Raw genomic sequence first — 18,268 nt, forward strand, 5'->3', positions numbered from 1 at the left:
AATGCGGTGGGACAGGTGGCGGGGTTAGAGCCATACTGTCAGCGGCTCTCTGTCCGGTGCTGCCCTTTGGTTGACAGGAGGAGAGCTAGAGCATCCCGCTCATTTCCTGGCAACCAATGATGTCTGTGAACAGGGAAGGAAGCCGTACAAAGCGGCAAAGGTTGCTAAGAGCTCTTATCAACCTGGGACGCTGTGGCCGCCCCTCTGCCACCTGCCCCACACATACCTGCCACCTCCCAATGAAATGCCAGCTGAGGCGACTGCCTCATTATAGGGATGGCCCTGTCCACACCTATAGTAAAGAACAGCTGGGCAGTTTGTGCTGTTATGAGGTTAAAGGGTAACCTCCCCCATCTAAAAACATATAATATATTGCACATGTTAGTCCGTACATGTGGTGGCTGCATCAGTTTTCATTTTTCAGGCTTTTCCATTTATTATGACCTGGTAATCACCTCCTGTCCAAGGGTGACAACGTTTACTCACTGTACTGTATATGGAGGAGCAGTGTCAGCCTAGTCTGCTCTCCTGGCATGGACTAAAAACACCTCCCCATTTCCTCATCTTTTTTACACAGTGGGGGTAGTTTAGTAGTTCACAGACGATAGCCGGGAAGGCTGATGACATTGATTGAGATTTCAGCTCAGTGTGCATCAGGTGACAAGGACACTCAAATTCTAGCAAGATCAAAAGGTCTTTCTATACTTGGAGAAAATGTTCTTAGTCTTAAAGGGTATCCATGGTCACTAACTAAAAATAAATCTGTATTTCTAGATTGAATTTCCATAAGTTCTGTCCCACTTCTAATAACCAGAATCCATCCATTACTTATAGAAGATGCCCATAGGATGGACTTCCTCAATGCACTGACACAATTTCACTCCGCCCTGTGAATATGGACTTCCTGGTGTCACCACTAAGCCTTCCGCTGGAACTTCTCACAAGGCAACATCATCATTGCTTGCTGGAAGCAATGCATGATGGGATTATGTAGCCTTGAGAAATGGAGATTGCATCACATCAAGCAGCAGGGAAAGAGATGCGAAGCACACTGGGAATCCAGGAAGTTGATGGAAGTGATGGGCAGACGGAAGGCAGCACTCACTACATAAAAGGGGATTTTTTCATGTTAGCTTTGATTGTATTATCAGAAACACCTCTACTATGTATTCCTATTACAATGCTGATAATATAACAGGAGAGTATATGCTGTAGATCTTACAACCCATTTAAAGCCTATCTCTGAGGGAAAACAAACTACAGTGGTACCTCGGTTCACGAACGCTTCTTTTCGCGAACAGGAAGTTCAGTAAAATGTTGCTTCTGTTTGCAAACTCTGCATCGGGTGACGAACACAACCGCAGCCATCTTCCCCGCTCTGACACATGCTCATGGCTTCCTGTAGTCGAGATTGCGGTCTGATCACAGTTTGATTCGGTTCGCAACCAATTCAGTTCACGACCAGAATCGTGGAACGCATTAAGTTCGTGAACCGAGGTACCGCTGTACCTTTGCTGTGTGGCTCTCACGCATTTCAAGGGTTAATTACTCATTTATGTCTTGGGGTATTGTAAGAAGGACTTCTACTTACCTGATCCCTGCTCCCCCAGTGGTCAACGCCCACCTCTCCGGCTCATGGACAGTCCCTCACCATCCTCCAAACAAGTGTTGATCTCTCCATGTGAGCTTTTGGCCCCTTTAAGTAACACTTGGTGAGCAGTCATTGGCACGTATTTCTGTGCCACGCTAACAATATGAAACAAACGTTCCTCATGAACATAAAATGCAGATTTACTTTTAACAGCTAGGTGAACCGATGTTCGTTTTTAAGCGCGGTCGGATTATTCTTTGATAGCCAACATAAACATACACTTGAACAAAATAACAAAGTCCTTTGAAGTGAGCAATTAAAAGAAGCCTTTGTAGGGAACATTTACACTCCTCTCAGATAAAGAGCGTCAGGCTGCTGTATTTAAAATGGCCTGAAAATCAAACCCGGTTTCTTGCACTGATAAGAAGATGGGGCAGTGCTGCTGATGAGAATTAGGCCAGGAGGCATTATTAGCGGGAGCAATGGAAATAGATAACCAGCTGCACTCCTTACCGGATCAAAGGTAAACCTGCAGAAGCAGGTAGGTGCTTGTAGCGACCGCGGACGGCACCGTGTACAACACAAGAGTAGCAAAAAATGTCACCAGCACACCAATAAGTAATTCAGCAAAAGTCCATTTAATGACACATTGCCATTCAGTTACAAGCACTTTCAGGGCCTCAAGGGTACCCCTTCTTCAGGCTCAGAATGACTAAGCCTGATGAAGGGGTACCCTTGAGGCCCGAAAGCGCTTATAACTGAATGGCAATGTGTAATTAAATGAATTTTTGCTATTATTATTAGCGGGAGGTCACATGATGTTGGGTCACCCAGGTTAAATCAGAGGACTGGAAGGTACGCCTCGATGAGTCTATTATATCTCGGACGATTAGACGGAGATAGGAAAGAAAGGATTGTGTCACATTAAAACAAGAAAGACTGCTGACCTATACAAATGAAATCATAAATACAAGCCAAAGGATTCTGTCAGATCTTCATAGCAGAAAAGAAGGGAGGCCATAAACGGCAGTCACGATAATTAGAAGATAAGCAGGGAGGGCTGAGCTCGTCACCGGTAATCCTTCCTTACAGTAGAAATTGTCGAGTGATAAGATGAAACAAACTCGTAACGTTACAATGATGACAACCGGTTTCTTCCGTGTACACATAAAATTCTGTCGGCTTCCATACTGGAATATTTATAGTCAAAGCCCAACGCAATGAATTTGCAAAGATCTTTGAAAATTAAAAAAAAAGGGGTACTCGAAATTGCAGCATTATCTCACATATGTTCTCTTCCTGAATTATTACGTAATAAAGCGACCTGGTAAGTAATCAACAAACCCGTCACAAGAGAAATACCGAGGCTGCCATTGCTGACCTCCTTTGGAAAATGCTAGTCGCTTGTCTATCTGAAACCTTGGTTCGCAACTGGTGGGTCGTGACCCAAAAGTGGGTCCCGAGCCTGTGTCCAGTGGGTCGCCACATGCCTTTCACTTTTCTAGGTGAAGGGCTCCTCTGCCTCCCCCTAGCGCAGCACTGTCAGTTCTCATGCCAAGCAGCCATTCAAAATATGCTGCCTGGCGCAGAGTGTCAGCTTGAGGTGGGGTGGGCTGGGGGTATGGCCGCGAGGGAGCTCCATCCATACCTGCATTGCTTACAGCTCCCTCACGTGTCCTATAGAGGTGCCTGGACGGAAGTGACATCACATTCTGGATCCTGGCACCTCTACAGGGCGCACAAGGGAGTTGTACAAACAAGGTACACATGGATGGAGCTCCGTCACAGCACAGCAGCCCACGCTGGACCCCAGGCTGAGGATCCATTCCATTTCTTGTCCTGGGTGGACCTTAAAAAAAAAATAAAAGTGTGTGTGGGAATGTATCTGTGGTTGTGTGTGTCTGTCAGTGTTTTTGAGGGCGCGTTCACACTAGTACAGTGTGTTAATAGCATAGTACCGTGTGATTGATGCACTATACCACGCAATCACACCTACTGTGCATTTTGGTGTAGGAGGTGTGTTGCATTGGTATTCATTTCAATGTCACCCCAAACACACCTCCCACCCACAGTTCGTACGCCCGCACTGTAACACATGATACCCTAATGCCATGCAGACATTGCAGAATTGAGTCACGACTTAATGACCAAGGACGAATGTGGGTACTGAGGTTACACAGGTTGAGAACCACTGCTCTGGATGACCCTCTTGTGTCATTACTTTTCACTGGGAGTCAACATCCAGGAGCAAGTATGCAGATCAGGAAAGCCAGAAGACCTGATCTACATACTAGGCGCAGAAGGGATTTGGGGCACAAGGGGGGAACAGATTTGTACAGTGTGTGGCACAGTGTGAGTGTATAAGTGATTTGTAGTTAGTGTTGCATGTTAGGGATAACATTGGTCTGAATGAGTGGAAACTGCACTACACTATGGGGGTGATTTATAAACAAAGCAAACAGCTATGCAAACATGATTCACACTGCATTATGGCCACTAGATGTAGCCAAGGAGCATAGGAAATTCCTACGCTCCTTGGCTCCATCTGTTGGCCATAATGAGCTATGAATCTCATTTGCATAGCAGTTTGCTATGCGAACGGTTGAAAAGTCATCCTCTTTGTGTACGGTGATGCATTGATGTGCCTGTGGAGTTCTATGACCAGCCAAGTGGAGAATGTGCACTGTGACTTTTACTATATGATTGAAACACAAATTCCGTGTAGCACATAACAGCTCACCCCAACACACAAACAAAATCTGAACCCACGCTGGCCCATCTAGAAAAAACACAGAGCTGCCAGCTCACCAGCCCGGGCTTGCCGTTTACCATCTATGGAAATGCACCCAAGCAAATGAGTGACACCACATAAGGCCAGAAATAGTTACCTCTGTTGTGTTATTTAAAGAAATAAAAATACCTAAACAAATTCTAATAGTGCAAATACATTTCCCAGCATGCTCTGCACTAACAGGACTTTCCCATTAAGGTAAGGACATTTCTTCCAGAAGAGCGGTGAATGAAGAGTTAATGGTCGCCCTGCTATTCACACATCTAGGCAGTATGTGTATGGATAATCCAACAGGCCGGTCTCAGCAAGTCTCCGCATCATAGCGTGAAGCATGTCTTATTTGTGTCTAAAATGATCACATTTTATGCTCAGCGGGGGGGAAAACAGGACTTGAAAACATCCATCCCAAAGAGACAGATAATGTCTATGAAAATGCAAGCCGGCGCTGCACGAGGAGGCTTAAGACCTGGAACCGATACACCAAATCCCGCATCATCGGCTATGAATGATCAAGCTGGGTGGTGGGAACAAAACAATTTGCTGAAGTGTACTGCCTACCTACATTTGGAAAGGTCAGCCAATGGACAGGTGGATGCGGCCTGCGAGTCCGCTAGGAAGCAGCGATATCGCTGAGGTATGGAATGCTGAGGCCGAATTGCTGGCAGCGCAGTCAGTGCACCTGCACCACATTATCCAATGCTTCATGTATAATAACAGCATTGGGGCTCTGCTGCTGGAGCTCACACTGGTTTAAAGTGGAACTAAAGCCATTTGACATTTTGTGATATACGCTATATGGGAACATCCGCAGCGTGACATATCAAACCCAATTAAAGTGTTTTAATGTATTAAAAACCTCTTTTTTGGTTTATAGTATCCTATATCTGTATATAGAACACACATGCCTCTTGTATTTACCAATATTAGTTTAACCTGCAGTTCAGCTTTAGGTAAGTTGCATATGTATGAAATCATATACATCATGTGACTTGTATATTGGTGTGTCAAAGTCCATTAGCTCCATATTTTTACCACCACAGATTCTCTTTAAAGGAGTTCTCCTCCTAAGGGTCACGGGAGGACACAAACTAGCGTCCTCACGTGACCCAAAGCTCAGTATATCGCGAGCTACAGCTCGCGGTATACTGACACCGCCGCAGCCGGGACGGATCCCGACATTACTGTTGAGATCCACCCAGCTGCGTGATTGACAGCTGGCTCTGCCTATCTAGAGGCAGAGCCAGCTGTACCCGCCCCTCCCCCATGCATTCCACCAGTCAGGCTGGAGTATCGGAGAGGGGGGGAAATCCCTGCAGAGAGCCATGACTGGCAGTCGCGGCTCTCTGCAGGGACAGGATCGATAAGTGAGTGAGTGAGTGACGGTATGTGTTTGCTCACTTCCGACCTGTGACAGTTTCATTGTCACACGTCGGCTCCAACTATGAGGCTGAGTGATTTTCACTCACCTCATAGTTCTCCTTTAATGCCTTTTTAAAGGAGAACTACTGGGAAAGTAAAATGTACTCTTCCCAGTAGTTTGAGTCGGTGTGTGGCACTGCAACCGTCACACGTCGGCTCTATAAGATTAAGAACTGAATGATCACAAACTCCTGATCGCTCAGCTCATGACTTCTCCTTGTAGAGAGCAGTCACTGTCAGTCACCGCTGCCCGCAGGGATTCCCCCCCTCTCTCTAGTCCTCCAGCGCTCATTGGAGGGACATACAGGGAAGGGGGCGGTCACATCTGCCTCTGATTCTAGAGAGGCACAGCCAGCTGTCAATCAGGCATTGGGGTGGATCCTGACAATATTTTTGGGGTTTTTTCCTGGCTACAGCCCTGTGCTGTCAGCTGTCATTTTTCTCTAGTCTAGTCTTGGAGCTGGTATAGTATCTGTACTTGTACCGAGTACTGTACTTGGTATCGGTGCCTCCCTATTGAATACACACAGGGCTGGATATCCCACAAGGCCACCAAGGACTGGCCTCGGGGCAGCAGGGAGTAGAGGGGCAGCAGGGGTGTGGAATTCCTATCACACGACACCCAGGACATGCAGTTTGCGGAGCTGGGCAGGTAGTTGAGGGGGCATATTGAAGAACCTGGCCTTGGGGCAGCAGAGAAAGTAAATCCGGCCCTGAATACACATCACCAAAACTCGCACCTGATACAAACAGAGTACATTTTGCTTCAAGCATACTTTTGGCTTAGCTGCTAATTCTTATTATGAACCGCTCCAAAAATCGGTAATGATTCTCTATGCATTTGCAGATTGTTACTGAACTGCGAATTCCCCAAAACAGCCACCTGCAGCCGACGACCGGCAATGTTCATTAAATTCTTAACCAAAAGTGTACATAACCTGGTAATTACTAAGCCTGTGGGGGATAGTCCGGACTGCTCCCCTTTTATTTTAGAGGGGCATCATTCCAAGGATACGTTTCAGCATACACAGGGCAGGCAGTCAAAGCAGAAGTCAAGGTTTCCTTGCGAGCGTGCTTTTGACATCGTTTTCCATCAAGAAAAGTGATAATTATTGGAGTAGTAATTGGACGGTTTAATGCGTGTTGTCACCGATCAGCAGCTGCCAAATGTTTCCATTAGAGGAAACAAATGTTTACAAATTCAAGACACCTATTAAAAAATAATAATGTGATGTAATGAGCGGTTAGCGATGGCCGGGAACACAAAGCAGGTTCACATTTAGCCATCTGGACGGAGCACGGGTCATCCCGAAGGTTCTCTGGACACAAGCGCTGGAGAGACACGAACTTTGGGTGAGAACACAGAGCAAAAAAACGGCTCTTCTGGCCAACATACACAGGCAGGATCAACTCCACTCTGTCGCTGGAGAATTAAACTCAATGCAGTCTTCAATATCCATTTATCAGTATTTATCACATCACTCCTGCTATCTGGCCGCACTCGCTAGAGGGACTCTGATGCTCCAAAGCTGCTTATTTGCCTATGATGAACATGTTCATATTTAAGAGATGAGTACGACTCCTGTGTGGACGCCAGGAATCTCTGGTAACATATCAGAGCCTTCTAAATCATTATTGGGATTATACTCTGGAATGTTACGCCAAGGGACAGGCAAACGGCTCGTTACTAAACTAAAACTGAAAACTCTGCAGAATTTCCACCAGCGTGGCATTAAAGTCCGATATCAATCTCTCCGTGTCCGCAAAACTCACCGGATTATTATATCTACTATGCCTACCGCTGCTTTACAATTTAAAGGGTAATGCCGTTCAGCTGCTTTGTATGAGGGACGGCGTGGCTAAATTGCCCTTTATATTATGAGGAAGGGCAAGAATCAAGTGTGACTGCAGTAGTGATGGCAGCATCAAACATATTATAAAAAGACAATCAACTCTGGTTCAGTGGATATCTATACGGGTTCATGTCAATTGCATGGATACACAAGCTAATCCACCAATGCATGAATGAACAAAATAGAATAGAAAAAGTCTTCAGAGAAGCTGGATAAAATGTGATCCTTAGGGCTAGGGATGCACCGATACCGGTATTTCGGTATAGAGTACTGATATTTTTTTTTCGGTACTCACCGAATACTGAGTACCGGAAGTCCAATTCAGGAAGCCAGGTGGTGTGTAATGATTGCCACCTGACTTCCTGATTAGCTGGGAAGCTGTCCCCATGCTTCTCATCACTAGGTGACGAGAAAGAATGGAGCCGGCTTTCTGGCCAATCAGGAAGTCAGGCGCTGTATAATGAAGCGCTGCCCGGCTTCCTGATTGGCCGGGAAGCCAGCTCTGCTCCCTCGTCATGAAGTGGCGGGGGAGCATGAAGCCGGCTTCCCAACCAACCAGAAAGCCAGGCGCCGTGTCATTACACGGTACCTGGCTTCCTGATTGGCCAGCTTCCGACCACTCAGGAAGCTGGGCAGCGCCTCATTACAAGCTGCCCGGCTTCCTGGTTGGCCGGGAAGCCAGCTCCATGCTCCCTCGTCATGAAGTGACGGGGGAGCATGAAGCCGGCTTCCCGACCAACCAGAAAGCCAGGCGCCGCGTCATTACACGGTGCCTGGCTTCCTGATTGGCCAGCTTCCTACCACTCAGGAATACTAGTATCGGTATCCGTGCATCCCTACTTAGGGCTCATTTATACGGGTGTGCACATCCATACGTCATGCATGCCCATGCAGATACCTGCTCCTGGGAGGGACAGATGCTACGTGTAATAGTGTGCAGCCCCCTGTACCTCCCTATGGACACGGCTGCACATGGTTACTTGCAGACCCAAACCCGGATGTGCATGCCTGTGTGAATTAGCCCTTTAATAGCAAAACGACTCAAAAAAACAACCAACAACAACTGAGCAACCCTTACCAAAAAACACGTCATGGTGACAATAGAAAGCAAATGGCAATGTTGTCATCCCACCACCACATCAATCACAATACTGTTGGTACTATACACACAAACATATTTTCCACCTTAAGTGCCCATTTAAAAAAAAAAACATGACAGCAATGTACACTGAGTGCACATGTAGCAGGCATATATAGTTGCTGTATATGAACACAGAAACTTACTTTTTTGTTAAATGTCCTCTCTATTTCATCATGACTCCTTTTGGAATGGCCACATCTGTTATTGTGATTGATGTATGCAGGAGTGAATGGTGTTGGTGTTGCTTGTTTTCTATTGTGTCATTATGTTTTCTGTTATATATTTTAAATACAAGCAGTGCAACTACGTGCATTTGACCTGGTACCAGTATAGTGTACATCAGAGCTCAGAGAGGGACGGAAAGCCAATCAGGAGTGCAATGAGAATGTTGATAGTTAGATAGAGCAGAGTGACAGGGAGAGATAAGCTCATCAGTCAACTGCCTCTTCCTTTACTGTCCATTGACAGGGTGTTAGTGGGAGAAGACTTGTAACTGCAAGTTCCCTTCTCCTGCCATACAGGACTTTGCTGTGTCTAAATCTCAGGACTGGAGAGAGAGAGTTGCCATGTATGTATTACGTCTGTGTATTTAGCTGGAGCTCAGCTTCAAAGGGTGCCTGTCGCCAGAAAAACATACAGGCGGCCATTGGTGTGAGCTCTCCTACTACAAATTGCTTTGAAAATACTAAAACCAGTCAACCGGCCAGGAAACTAGCATTTTCAGAGGGTGGCCAGCAATGGCAGCCCTTCTCGTATTCTTATTCTGGAAGACATTCTACAATGGCGATGATGCCACAGCATTGCTAAACTCTATCCTTCTCCTTCTACAAGTGCAAATAGCTGAATAGCACCCCAATATACAAGCCTATAAACTGCCATTCGTGCCAGCAGGTGGTACCGGGCCATACAAGTTCTCCGATGTGAGGAGATAACCTTTAAGTATTGGGCTTGCACTATAACTGTACAATCATCTCCTATACATGCACTTACCTTTCCATGTCCGCATTTTGTGCCCGTGAGAACAAGCCCGGGGTCTGGCATGTCATCCCCCAGGTACACGTGTGTGCCACGGCACAGGATTTTGCCACCTTCCTGCAGGGGGATATTCGTCTCAATGGAAACGGCATTCGTGCCGATAACAGGCCGGCTGGCACCACCTTGGCACTGAGTCTTCCCGCACTTGGCATCCCTAAACAGTAAGAGAAGGGGATTTGTTCCGGAACCATCACATGTAAAATTCCCAGAGACGGATCAGTATCCTGTAATCTAATCAATGCATAATAGTGAGCCTACCTGCTTTCACATTTCATAAAGGATCCCGACGAGTCTTTCCCACAGTTCCCGTATGGATCGCCTGCGGAGTTCACTCTCTCAAAACAAATACCTGGAGCTGGCTTGGCACCTGAGACATGAAAAACACAGATGTATGTTACTTACAGATGATCTCCATCTTTAGAAACACCTTTTGCTGTAATCCTCAACTTCAAGCAGCACACACAGTACTTGTTCTCAGCCTCTAGATGTCACCAGTCTTCCTGATTGAATGACAGCAGGCATCATTCAACACACTTCTTCTAAACTCAGGCTGTCATGAACATTTCTAATGGCACACCAACACTACCAAAACAAATGCACATGACTCTCAATGCACTGTTGAACTAACTATAGGTCACTAATGTCCTGTAATCAGGGTCACCACTCAGAGCCAATTCTGGTCCATTGCTTTGCAGGTTGCTGTCAGTCTAACAATGAACATGTTTTCGGGAGGAGAAAGCACATGGTAAGTTTATTGCTGCAATGTTGTCCAATCAGCAACTTGTGGGTCAGTTGCTGACCAAGCCATATTTTCTAAAGCTGAACTCCAGGTATAATAAAAAAAAACACAAGTTAATGCAATTATGTGTTCAGTAAAAATAGGTACATTTATTTTCAAAGGCAACCAGTACAAATACCGGAATTCAACTTGGTATTAGCCTCTTAATTTCAGACGTAGCAGCACTAAGACTGGGAGAGGAAGGGGCAGCATGTGGGACTAAACAGGCTCTGCTCCAAGAGGAGAGAGCAGAGAGATAAGCTCATCAGCCTCTTCCTGCTCATCCACTGTCCAATCACAAGCTGGTGGCAGGGAGGTGATCTACCTTTATGTCCATAATTGCAATAGTGAACTATCCAGTCACCAGTCCTGCTGTGCTGTGTGGCAAACCTTTGTAAATCACAGCAGTGGCTGGACAGAAACACAAATTCCTTGGCAAGTAAAACTTTCTCTTTTGCAGTCTGCCTGGAATTTAGTTTAGCCCCCAGTCACCTTTTGTGAGGTGGCTACTAGACATTTAGTGATTGCCGGGACTGTAGTCAGCCTGGCTGGATTGTAATTGTTTTTGTTTATCTGGTTGATTCCAGGTGTCTAGCATTGATACCTGTCTGGGTGGAGTGTGGCTCTATTGTGGGACAGCCAATGAGAGGCACTGTGAGTGTATGTACAGTACAGCAGCCAATCACTGGGTTTCTCTCAACCAGTGGTGCATGCTGCACAGGGGCGGACTGGGAACCTAAGCTATTTCTGAAAATGCTACTTGTTTGACCCTCTCTGCTTTGCAATATTATTAAGCTGACCCAGAACAAGTAGGCAGATCAGGAAAATCAGAGTGAAGTCATCAGTCCTAATATGCTTATTCAAGGTCTGTGACTCAGAAAGAGCTGAAGCCATTATACGTCATGACAGCCATGTAACTAGCATTTATAGAAGAATAGATCAGCAGTGGTAGCGTCCATTTCCCTTAAGTGCAGTTTACCTTTAACTGCAGACAGCCAGCTGAGTTGACTAACCAGTCTGTGCTGTTGGCCAGGGGGTGCCTAGACCACAAGACTGGCTGAACCCAATAACAAATTCCTTTAACAGGTAAAATGGCACACATAAATGTATTTCAAAGTTTTATTCAGCTTTAAACAAAGCTCTGATATTCTGTTTTATGAAAAGACTAGCATGGAAAAAGGCATTCTGTGCACTTTGCGGATGGGGTGGGGTTTAGCACTTCAAAGGTTTTATGTCTACAAGCTACAATTATGAGCTACATGCAATGACTGTTAAGTACACCAGACACAACAGGTCTGCTGGTCTTTCCGAAGCATCCAGCAAGTACCTTTCTAAATGTATCCCCATACGTCTTTCCTAGAAATAATTGCCAAATTTGCAGGCACGGTAATTGCTAGATTTGACTAAACACGAGGTCCTAATGTGTTGTGTTTTTTTTTTTTCTTACCCATTCACAGCCATGTTAATTACTGAAAAGTAAATCAGGATAACATTTTTATGAGGCTTTCAAGCTATTCTTCTTGTGCTTGTAGAGGTCACCAAAAAAACACAGAGACGTTGATATGTATGATTTGGCTCCATTAAGGCCGGGGAACTTCGTGTTCTTGTACTCGGTCACCCAGAGATTTCACAGCATGCACTCAGATATAATAGGGGGGCTTTCAGTCGTGGTAAAATGTCCTCAGTAAAAAAAAAAAAGAGAAAAACCGCTTAAAATCTTCATACCTGGAAGTGTGAAATGTATTGTACAGAATTGAAATGTTACGGGATTGTTGTATGAAGCCGCACAAAATGCCTCGACTGCTTAGGGGACCAGTCGGACTCTGATTTTTTACTTTCTAATTGGTTCTGGAAAAATGATAGCTGAAAGCTATGGGATATAGCTGTGGGCAATGCAAACCTCTCCCTTTACTTCAGTATCTATCAACTCAACATTACATATTTATTAAGAGATTCGCATCAAATCGCAGATGGTGGGGTTTCATCTCTGCTTCTCCTTCTTTGCACGCTTTAAGCACAGGAACCTAGGTATGTCCGCATGAACAGTTGGTTTCTTACATTTATTCATCAAAACGACAACAGAAAGTCTTCTCACTCGGGGCATATCAAAACTAAAGAAAGTTTGTAGCCTATTGGCAAATGGTTTCTTACATGAAGTGATCCTAAACTCCAGTAGCATTATTTTTCACACACTTCAAGATCCTTCTTCCAAATCAAGAAGCTTTTTGGCCTCCTAGGTAGGTACCTGTGTGTAGGGAAAGGGCTCTTGGAAGATGTAGATGTGGAGGTCATGCCTATATTAATAGGAGTACGCAGCAGCTGCCCCTCCAAGAATTTTACAACCCTGGTGATGATCTCACTGGGAATAAAAAAAGCTGTTTCTCCCTAAATAAAACCAATGATAGTGATGGGGCATGCTCTAGAGCACATTCTGGCCCTCCAGCTGTATTGAAACTATCAATCCCATCATGCATCTGTCTCTGGGAATCATGCCTGTGGGTGTCAGAGTCTTGCAATGACTAATGGGATTTGTAGTGATACCACAGCTGGACAGCCGGCATTTGCCTAACCTGCTCTAGAGGGTGAACTGGAGGTTTGAGGGTACATTTGGGTAATTCCTGGCCATACTCTTTAAGAAGTCCCTAAAGTATGCATGTTTATTGCCAGTAACCTCAAAATGTGTAGTCTTGTTTTACAAGCTATCCTTAAACATATTTGAGATTATTAAAGTAAATGAACATTTTATACAAAACAGATGTTGGTGCTGTGTTTAATTTGGCAGCCTGATGTACTGATTGATCCTGCCAGACATACCCCTGTAGATGTTTAAGCAAAACAACAGAAAAAAAGAGGAGTTTGTGTAAACAAATGTTACCCATTCTCATTTGTAATACATTACTGGATCTTTAACAGCACCTTAAAGCCTCATTCACATGTGTGACAAGCATTCACGAAATGTGCAAAATGCATGTTGTGCTTGTGGTGCCATTATTGTTAATTGCACCACAAACGTGGCAAGCAAGATGCGTGCTTTGATTCCTGCAAAAATACACACACAAAAAAACGTAAACAGCTGCTTGAGCTTCTTTGCCATGTTTCAAAAGCAGAGATTTCCCATGTTAACTTTTAAACTTTAGCTTAGGTTTTAGTTGCACAACTTTTGCAACTAATGTGGAAGCCGCACTGTCTCATCAAGGCTCCTCTGTGTAGTGTGGTCCAAACTCTAATCTATGAGAGTCTCCATCTTGGCGCATAAATAGCAAAGGATGAATTGGGTGCTGGTTTACCAGGAGGTAGCCCATTCCTCCTTGAAGGCACGGGGACATACCAGAAGCTGAGCATATCACAACAGTAGCTGAAGGCCCCCAGTGTGTCCCCACACCAAATCCAACAAGCAATACAAATGGTAAATGCACTCATCAATTCATAACTGACGTTAAAGCAAGGTGCACATGGAAGGGCTTTACATAGTACAAAAGCAAAAATTTCCCAGCACACCCAGTGTTAGGACTACACTACACAGAGGAGCCTTGACGAGGAAGTGTGGCTTCCACTTATTTTGCAAAGGTTGTGGAACTAAAACTTTGTTTTTAACCCTAAAAGTTAGACGTTTAATTCATTTTTTGCCAGCTGACTGGGGAGTGTGCTGGAAAATCTTTTTGGTTTTGTATTGTGTAAAGCTCTTCCATGTGCACCTTGCTTTAAAGCTGGGTATTAATTGATGAGTGCGTTTTGCCATGTTTGTCACACGTAAGGCAGCCCATTGAAATTAATGGGTTGACCTATACGGATGAGCAAAAATGTTACGTGCTTTCATGTGTGAATAAGGGCTCAAATTAAAGCTTTTCTTTCTGCCAGATAGCATGGCTCCCATTTTGGCCCGCTCTGGATATGAGATCTGCAGATCTCAGACTACAGCTCTTGTGTAGTTTTTTTCTCCACTCTCCACTTTGCCATTGACAGAATGCCCTGTAGTCTGTGATTGGTTCACAGTCTATATGACCCGCAGCTCTTATATCCAAAGCGGGAAGGAAATACTGCGGGAGCTGTGCTACCCGACAGCAAGAAAAGTATTGATTTCAACGTGCTCTTAAGCAATCCAGCCATGAATGACAAATTAGGATAGGTAACATTTGCTTACGCAACAAAAATATCTGCCTGGAGTTGGGCTTTAATAACACCTAATGAAAAAGCATTTTAATTGATGGCAAACAAGCAGTGCTTCTAAAAATACAGAACTGAGCTTTGAATAAAAAACATATAAAGTATATTTTAAAAAAAATGAACCCTAGGCTGTTATTATAAAACTACCCAGGCATCAAAATAAAAGTGAGTATCCTGAGAAAAGCTAAAATGTTAAATTAATTTGGTGTACAGGAGAGATTCCTCATGTTGCTCTTGTGGGGAAATTCTCTTGCAAACTGATAATAAAATCAATGCCAGGCAAGCGAGAAGTATTCATTTCAGTCTAGTTACAACACTGAAGGTGCACAAGAGGAGTACACACATACTGACTGATGGACGCCCAGTAAAATGTGTCCATGCTGCATGTAATAATATTGGGGCGCTTGCTGAGACTGTTTAGGTCTCTTCTGCCATACAATCTTTTTTCTCCTACCTGCTAGTAGTTATTTTTATGCAATCTACATGGAAAGCCATGCATGTGGGGCTCAAAGTACAATCCCAGCATCCTATGGGTTCCAGGAGTAAGCGCTGAACTCCTGTGGGCATGAACCGGAGTTATGTCAACCTAGCCCAATCAAGGTGGCTGAAGACCCCGGAAGAGGGAGACAAAGAAGAATTGGAAGCACCAGTGAGGGATACAAAGTACAATGTAAGAGTATTGTAACAATATATTGTGCATACTTGCACATTATGACAAAGCCCCTAGGGGACCTGAGAAGTTAAATTCCGCTTTAAAGTTGCTAAGCTGAATTCAGATGTGAAAGTGCCCGTCAAGGTTAATTTTAAAGCCGATCACATCAACTATGAACATCGCATTCAAGCAATTAAATAAATTTACTGACCATGCAACTATTTTCTGGAAAAATAAATGAGTTTATAGTGACTTGTATTGACTGAGTGCTGGTTATAATGGGAATGACCTCTGTTCAGGAGGGCAGAAGGTTTTCATGTCATTACATGTCATGTACAATAGGTTGTCTTTTATGCATGGTACATACAAGCTTGCCCTAAGCTATTATGAAGGTTATCTTTTCTCATCATCACAGTGAAAAAAGCGTGACTTTTTTATTTTAAATATAGAGTTAGATAGAAGTTTTGAATTGTGAGCCGGAAGGGAAAGTGCAATAGAAAAGTTGTTTGGTGGTCTAACCAATTCTAACGCATAATGTTTTGGTTATAAATGTACTTTAATTTAAGAGCAAGTGGAAATGTAACCAAACATATAGTAAAGTACACTCAAGCTGGCCATACAGCAATGGATTTTCGATCGGAAATATTAATTGCTGCCAAGAATCCTCGGCACTAATCCATCAATTTTCGTTCAGTTCGAAAAACGTTTTCCAGCCTCACCCTTCGAGAAAATTCGAGGGTGGGACTACAGTAACAAAAATCATTGGTGTCCCATCAACCGTTCAATTATCGTTCGAAAGACCATTCGTGGAAGATATCCGATCGAAGAGTGTATGGGCACCTTTACAGCCATGTAAAAACTCAGAGTAGGTAGGATTTAAAGAGGAACTGAACTCGGGAAGCTGTGCCCAAAAAAGTAGCCAGATGACAAAGGACTAGTCATCAGTATTGTCTCTCACCTGTTGATATTTACCCATTACTGTCTCAAAATGCCAAATTCTGCAACGTGTCTCTGTGTGGAGGTGGCCATCTTGCTAGAGTCATAGCTTTGCTTCCTCATGTCAGAGCCTCCAGCTAAAAAAACAATGATCAGCTCACCAGTGACATCACCAAATCTCACTTCACTTCTCCTGAAAATAGCAGTCAGCGGTAGCAGTGCCTACTGTACACTACAGATATACAGCTAGGAGGCTGTAGGCAGAGGAGAGCCTATGATCCCTCACATACCAGGAAGTACTGCTAGGAGGCTCAGGAGAGCCTAGGCACCCCCCTACATACCAGGAAGTGCAGCTAGGATGTTCAGGAGAGCCTAGGCACCCTCACATACCAGGAAGTGCAGCTAGGAGGCTGTAGGCACAGGAGAGCCTAGGGGCCCTCACATATCAGGAAGTGCGGCACTATTTCAAGGCAAATTTATTTTTCAAAGTGCGGATTATGCACAATAACCTTTCTAGATTGTCTCCATAACATAGAAAATCTAAACTATTTTTAAAAATCAGTTCCACTCTAGTCTTTCTTTTCATTTTGTCCCCATTGCATAGATTTCCCTTCACTTCACCATCTCCCTAGAGGGGACACCCACAGCAACAAATCTGTTTTGTGCTTGTTCTGTGGAAAGCTCTTCCATGTGCATCTTACTTTAAAAGGCTAGTTATAAAACGATCGGTGTGGTTGCCATTTTTGTTTAGCTTGCTGTAATTGGTGTGGGGACATATTAGGAGTCCTCAACTGCCATGAGCTGCCATCAACTGAGCTCTGTGGATGGATTGGACCAATGGCAAAGCGCCATTGGTCTTAGCCGTCCAATCAAAAAAAGGAAAAAAAAAAAAAGAACACTGAGGTTATCGGTCTCGATGCCTCGGCAGTGACGAGCAAGTGAGGGCCAGGGAGGCTCCTCCCCATCTCCTCCCTTCCTCCACTAGCTTGGGGATGGGTTGGGGCGGGGCTATATCCGACGGGGCAGGACTTTGACCGGTGGGGGTTGGGCTTCAGTCGGCGAGACGGGACGTGCTGGGGCGAGGCTGGGGAATGCCTCACCCGGAACAAGAGTTACCGCACGTCCCTGCTATGTATGCTCCAAGATGGAGGCTCTCATAGATTAAAGTTGGAACCGCACTGCATGAAGGAGCCTTGACGAGGTAGAGCGGCTCCCACATATTTTTCAAATGTTGTGCAACTAAAACCTCTGTTTTTAATGCAAAGTGTTAGATGGGGTTTATGTTTGCAGGCTAGTTGATAAGTGTGTTGTGAAATTTTTGTTTTGTGTTTAAGATTTGGAAGAGTAATATTTTTTATGGGCTTTGACCCTTCTCCACTCTAAAAATAAAAGAGAAAAATAAAATCCAGCACGTCTATGATCTTTTTCTCTTAAGTAAAGAAAGCGATCAGCTCTCCACCATGCAGAGATTCTCCAACAAGACTGAAAATCTTTGCATGCAGTAACAAGGTCTTATGACATACAGCGGCTCTCATTAATTTGTCTCAGCCTCTACATGGCACAGTAGTCACTAGAAATGCTTTAATCTGTTGCATTACCTGCTGTTATTGTGCCTTATATGGTGACCCTGGGGAGTAGTCACCAATTCATAGGGACGTGTCTCTCTCAAGAGCTTGTTTTTTAAATGCTCTAATCTGAAAATATCCTAAACCCTGTACATTTATAATTGTCATTGTTACTAGGTGCTTTTTTATGTCATGTGCCATGTAGAAAAAAATAATGGCACACATTCTATAAATATTCTTCTTCTGGCCTAGAACACTCATGCCACAAAATGTTTCTTTTTCTCTTGTTAAGTCATCGTTGACATCAAAAGGACATGTGCCTAGTGCCTACCATCATCAGCTC

At 44.4% G+C, this 18,268-nt stretch overlaps 1 protein-coding gene across 1 annotated transcript in view; it reads right to left on the reverse strand.

The window, feature by feature from the left end:
- The window catches only part of ADAM12 (ADAM metallopeptidase domain 12), a 392,267-nt gene that overhangs the window by 39,011 nt on the left and 334,988 nt on the right, over positions 1-18,268 (reverse strand). The window contains exons 15-16 of the mRNA XM_018558790.1: positions 10,089-10,197; positions 9,786-9,984 (exon numbers count right to left, since the gene is read on the reverse strand). Of these exons, the coding sequence (XP_018414292.1) occupies positions 9,786-9,984; positions 10,089-10,197 (308 nt within the window). The remainder of the gene's footprint in view (positions 1-9,785; positions 9,985-10,088; positions 10,198-18,268) is intronic.

Source organism: Nanorana parkeri, unplaced genomic scaffold, assembly GCF_000935625.1.
Source record: "Nanorana parkeri isolate BGI_ZX_2015 unplaced genomic scaffold, ASM93562v1 scaffold2, whole genome shotgun sequence".
Classification (NCBI taxonomy): domain Eukaryota; kingdom Metazoa; phylum Chordata; class Amphibia; order Anura; family Dicroglossidae; genus Nanorana; species Nanorana parkeri.